The sequence below is a fragment of the Neomonachus schauinslandi genome, chromosome 9 (assembly GCF_002201575.2).
Source record: "Neomonachus schauinslandi chromosome 9, ASM220157v2, whole genome shotgun sequence".
Lineage (NCBI taxonomy): Eukaryota > Metazoa > Chordata > Mammalia > Carnivora > Phocidae > Neomonachus > Neomonachus schauinslandi.
In genome coordinates this window covers 12,594,026-12,600,025 of record NC_058411.1, presented here as the reverse complement: position 1 = coordinate 12,600,025, position 6,000 = coordinate 12,594,026, and the positions used below count along the sequence as shown (strand labels likewise).

The 6,000-nt window shown below is 38.8% G+C and overlaps 1 protein-coding gene across 5 annotated transcripts in view; it reads right to left on the bottom strand.

Moving 5' to 3' along the window:
- The window catches only part of RPS6KA5 (ribosomal protein S6 kinase A5), a 180,687-nt gene that overhangs the window by 70,833 nt on the left and 103,854 nt on the right, over positions 1-6,000 (bottom strand). For 4 of the 5 annotated variants that reach the window (XM_021679632.1, XM_021679631.1, XM_021679634.1 and 1 more), the window contains exon 5: positions 3,393-3,500. The exons of the other annotated variant lie outside the window; for it this stretch is intronic. In XM_021679632.1, coding sequence (XP_021535307.1) covers positions 3,393-3,500 — 108 coding nt within the window. The remainder of the gene's footprint in view (positions 1-3,392; positions 3,501-6,000) is intronic. 5 annotated transcript variants of the gene reach the window in all.

Genomic DNA, 6,000 nt, shown 5'->3' with positions numbered 1-6,000 from the left:
ATCCATCCATCCATCCATCCATCCATCCATCCATCCATCCATCCATCCATCTTTAAAATTTTAAAATGGGAGAGACTAGGCATGCTTAAATGGTGATAAAAGGGTCCAAGAGGAAGAGGTAGAAGAGGAGAGAGGTCAGTTGGAGCTGGAGTTATAGAATCTTTCTGTATACACTGGAAACCAAGGGAACTCCTTAAACTAGACTTTAAACTGAAAACCAACGAGGTAGAATAGGGATGGACAAAAAAGAAACTCATTCTAAGAAAGATGGTATTTCGATATAAAGGAGTCAGGGTGACATGTAAAACCAAAAAGGAATGCTAGCTAATCAAAACAGAAATTGTTTGGTGGGAATATTTTTAAGGTGGAAAGAGTCGAGGCAGGGAAACTTGCTGAACAGGTGCTGAGTGGCATCAGGGGAGCAAAGAACCACTAGATCCTGTTGTAGGGCTCTCAGAGAGGGGTAGTTCCTATCCCAGCCCTGAGAGTTAAACCTGAAGCCTAGTGTGACAGTATGTCCTCTATGGGAAGAGGAAGAACGAGCTGGTGGTCTGAGGGGAAGAGATGAAAGTGGAAAGCTTAATGACACAGACCTTAACACACCAACTGTATTAAATGCAGCTAGGTTGTATTCAGTGAATAATAAGAAAATCTATAAATTATTTCTCCACTTCAGATTGAGTCCCAATATTTCATTTTTTAAAAAGATTTTATTTATGTATTTATTTGAGGGAGAGCAGGGGGAGAGGCAGAAGGAGAGAATCTCAAGCAGACTCTGTGTTGAGTGCGGGGCCCAACACGGGGCTCGATCTCATGACCCTGAGATCATGGCCTGAGCCAAACCAAGAGCTGGACGCTTAACCGACTGAGCCACCCAGGTACCCGCCCCCACCCAATATTTCATTTTTGTACCTAAACAACTAAGTGTTCAAAACCCATGGTATCCAACAAGAACTCCCTTTGTTCCCTTGCCGAGGAGCTGTTGGCATGATTAAAAGAACACACAGGTCTCTCTTGTGAGGAGGGACCTAGCTGACTTAGTCACATGGCATTTATGATTAATTTGTATTTCTGTATTAAAACTCAGCAACTCTGATCCATATTTGATTTTTGTTTATTTTTGCTGTTTCCCAGGGCCAAAGTCTGCCAAATGATCAGCCACACGTACCCATAAATACAGGAGTCACTAAGTGATTCTTTTCATTGGTGTCTTACCAGAACCTAGCCTAATGTCTAGTATGGAAAAGGCCCTCAACAAATACTGATGGAGTGAATGAGCAAATACATGGACGGTTCCATGGAGAGAGGAGAAGGCGATCACCAAATCTCTCTATGCCGACATGCTTAACATGCCAAGGATCCTTGGCCATCTGTTGAAGCCCACAGACCCCTTCTCAAAACAGTGTTTTTGAATGCACAGTATGACAGAGGAAACCATAATCACATTGGAATACAGACACAAGAAACTATTTGCATTGAAATACAGTGAAATCAAAATAGAAAAAGAACGGTGACTTCATCACAAATATGGATCTGCGGCATGTACTGGGCTTGTCAAGTCACAGACATCTCTGTAGAAAGATCTGGCTGGGCTAGTTCCCTGGCAACACCACCACCTGACAGCATCCGCAGAGTTTCTGTTCTCAGTTTCTCAGGGAGGAATCCTCTAAACTCCTGTCCAGGAAGCCATGTTCTCAGGATGAAGAGGCAGAAAGAGGCCATGGGAGGTCCATGACTCACTGTGTCATTTTTCACTTCAACCATTAGTTCCCTTGTTGTGTCCTCACCTTCAGTCCATCATCCCTGAATCCAGTCTTTCTAGTTAACCCTTTCAGTCCTCCCTGAAGATAAAGAAAGCATGGTTGCCTAGGTGAATCAGGTAGACGGCAGATGGGAGGGGGCTCCCTGTTTCTTATACAGACTTGCAACCATATCACCCATGCTCCTACTTTGAGGGACACCTGGTGCCCCCAATTCCTGACCCTGTCTGGGAGCCAGAAGTGCAAATTAGCTTGTTTTGGGGTTTCTCACATTACTAGCTTAGGATTCAACTGGGACCGGGAATGCTACTTCAGTTACAACTAGAGTTCCTGCTGTCCATCTTCCAAAATTTGGTTGCTATTTTCTTCCTTCTCTTTTGAGTACATGCCTATTTTACTCCCTTACTTTTGTGTAGGGGGTTTAATGAGGAAGCAACGGTAAACATATTTAACCTGTCACATTTTACTGAAGTTGCCACAAAAAGTTTTACAAAGGAGAAAGAGTTTTAAAAATCAGACTCTGAAGTAAATTCCTCAAAAATTCATCTATTTGATAACTATGAATTTTCCATCAGAGATAATCAATATAATTATAACCACAACTTCATGAAGGCAGAAACCATTTCCACCTACTTCATCATTGCATTATCTAGTACCAAGCATAGTAGAGATGGTCAATAAATATTTATTAAGTAAGTGAACTGAACGAATATGGATACGATAAAAAACTAGGATCTTTAGTTCTATAATTTCAGCACTTATGGAATTCACCTAGGACTGCTTTGGCAATATTACAAAAAGCAAACAATCAGAAACAGACACACCTGATGTGGAACTCGAGAATGATGTGTTTTACAACCACAAAGTCCTTCACTACAAAAATTTCACTGTAATTCTGTATTCTATACCAATACTTTCTTAGATAAAAATGAGCTAGCATTCAAATTTACCTCGTTATCTTGCATAACCAGTAGTATAAAAATATAATTTTTATTACAACTGCTACGTAAGTAGTATTTAAATTAGAATAGTAGATGTACATTTTAAAATGTCATTAAAAGCATCTGTAATAGTAAACAAGTACTAATCAATACTGAAAATGCAAAGTCCTCCATATTTAAAATCTGCACATTATCTATTACATTTTAGTTTGTATGAGCAAAAACAGCAAGGTTATTAAAGAAGTTGATCTAGTAGATCCTTGTCATTTTTGTCAAGTGAATTCAAAGGGACATCAGGACATGTCCTACTTGTAAATACAATGTAAACTCTATGTCCTTTGTTTTGTAATTCTAGATTGGTTACCAACTAAGGCATAATTCTCCTCAAGGGCCCAAAGGCTTATTTACATTTTTCAGTTATATTTTATAGGGAAAGTTAAATGCACAGTTTAGTTTTAAACTGGGGAGTGCTGATATAAACATCAAAGGTTTACTGCAATTCTAACAAGATGGTAATTTTAAGCTAAAAATCTTTACAGTCATTCATGTCAAGATGTTCCTCTAGGCAAACCTGCACAAAAATCCATAATCCATATGGTACTCTCCTGATAAATGCTTATTCTGTAACTCATTTTTTTATCATTGTTTACATTCCGCTGTTACTAACTTCAAATTAAAATGTAATACTCACTTCTTCAGCCACAAACTCCTTACTCAGACCAAAATCTGTCAGCACCACGTGGCCATTAGAATCAAGTAGAATGTTCTCAAGCTTAATGTCACGGTATATAATTCCCAACTGTAAAAACAAACAAACACACATTTTCAAATAACAATTTCCAAAAAATGAATTAGGAAAGTCTTTATCTACCTTAAAAACAAACCAAAAAAGGATTCTCCTGTTCAGGATGCTATAATGGCTCTTAGTCACTGGCTAGGGCCAGTGTGAATTCGTCCATCTCAGGTTCATCTGCTGGGCTCCCTGGACCTCTCCTCTGTGTAATGAAGATCCATTCCCGCTGGACCAGCTTCTGTGGGGTCTCTCCGTTGACTACTGTCAACTCCGTTCTTCCTGTTCTATCTTCTGGATGTATTTAATCCTCACTGCAGATGATTTTCTTCTGATACGTTTAGTCAATTCATGTCTATCACTTCCTAAAGGATTCAGAGACCTTTCTGACTAACCAGATCCCACACTGGTCACGTCTTTGTTTTTATTCTTTCACTTACCTAAGAGTACACTGTACTTACCTAAAAATAACTGGTATTTTCTAGGCATTTCCCGCTTGTCTCGATATAACCATACACTAACTCTGTTTTTCACTTTTCATGCATTTGTCTAGTAGTATCTTGTACAGTGTCAAATAGATAATTAATAAAGACTTGTTGAGTAATAGGCTCCTAAACAAAGAGGCTGAAGATCATAGGTTAATTTTAGTTGATCATTAGTTCTAAATAAATGAAATAAGTCAATTAGATATTTATATATCCTTCCATTTTGTTTTGCGTGTAAGTTTTATAGTAAAACACTCCAGCTATTTCTTCAGCTAAATAAATCTATACAAATCACACAAGAAGTTCTTGATAGATGTGCACTGCACATTTCATGTTATATCAGCCTGAATTAAATGTTTTTAAACTTAGAAACACTGCTTTCCACAACACTAAGTATATAAAAAAGCAGATTTGTAATAACTTCCTCAAATTGAAACAACAAATTACACAAGGAAAAATGCAAGGCAATTTTCCTTCCAGAACTTCAGTGTTCTACAGGAAAGCAAGGATGGTATCTGCAATCTATTGAACAGAAATTTGACTTAAAGCCTCACAAGCATCTAACAACCGGTATGACCTTTTTTTTTTTTTTCAAAGAAACTCTTTGGAAGCAATTTTAGAAATAAATCATTTACTATCTGCTTTAGCTCATCACTTCCAAGTAAACTTCCATTTTTGTCTCTTCCCAGGAAACTCAATGTTAGCAGCTGTATCAAGGTTAATGTTACGGGCTTAATATCTCTTATGTTGTATCTCTTTGTATTTATCTTTTTAGGGTAGTAAGATTAAGAGAAACTTAGCTGAGGTCTGATTTGCTGTATTACTTTCACTCCATATCAATTACACGTATATCCAGTATTCATCATGTTCTCTACTTCTGTGGTTCTGATTACCCTGTTTTAATAATAACAGATGTTCGTGGATTTTCCTTTAATATAAAGAGAATTAGTGGAATTAAAGCTTTCACACAAAAAGTGAGTTTAGCTTACCCATCGGAATTTTGTATTTGTTTTGTTTTTACTCTGGTATTTATGGTGATTTCCACCACCACTTTTATATTATAAAAACTTACATCTAGTACCCCTAAGCATGAAACTCAAAGATATTTTCAGCCCATTCCTGGGCCCAATTTGGTTCATATATGAAGATGTCCTAACTACTTTATATCCCACAGAGGTATTCAGGCAAAAGCTGGCCACCGCATGACAACTCTACCCAAAGGAATGGGGTGTCTGTCCCCTCACCGCAGGGAGGTGTCAGCTCCCTTCCTGCTCCTTTGTTCTTTCTCTCCAAGCATTGCAGCCCTGCCTCCCCCTTGTTCTTATGCATTGGTCATCCACTCCTCTTAGGATTCCTACTCTGTCAGCCCCTGCCTGCCCAGTCTGGGCTCTACTCTAGCTAGATATCCCCTGTTCCTGGTCCCTGCCTTCCATGCTTGCATCTTCTCGCCATCTTTTCTCACAGACCCTCCTGTCCATTGCCTCCATCTTGTAATCCCAGTCTCCCTGCCCCTTTAAAAATGTCCTCCCTCTTCCTTGCCTTTTCCCTTCATCTCTCTCCACCCTTGTCTATGCCCCATAATCACCACTTTAATCTCTGTTCATCTCTAATCCAGTGCAGGTCTGAATTCATGATGATGAACAGTGGCTCGTATGTACTTGTCTCATCCTAATGTAGGGACTCAAGTCACGCTGGTCTCATGGTCTCACATACTTTGATGAAAATTGCTCAAGTGCTTTCTATTTCTAAGGAAATACATACACGCCTAGTCTACACAGTGACTGCTTCTATAATAATGCTTCCTCATTAAGTACAAAAAACTTTGTTCAAAATTTCTTGGATCAAGATTAACAGTATATGAAATAATATATGTTTTTTTAAATTTCAAACTGATTTTAATAGAGTTCAAACAGCATCACAGACATGAATTCCACTTAAAAGTTTTTAGCAACTGAGTTCATGCTATAGGGAGGCTGTGGAGGAGGAGGGAGGGAGAGGGAGCGCGAGAGGGCCTCAGGGACACA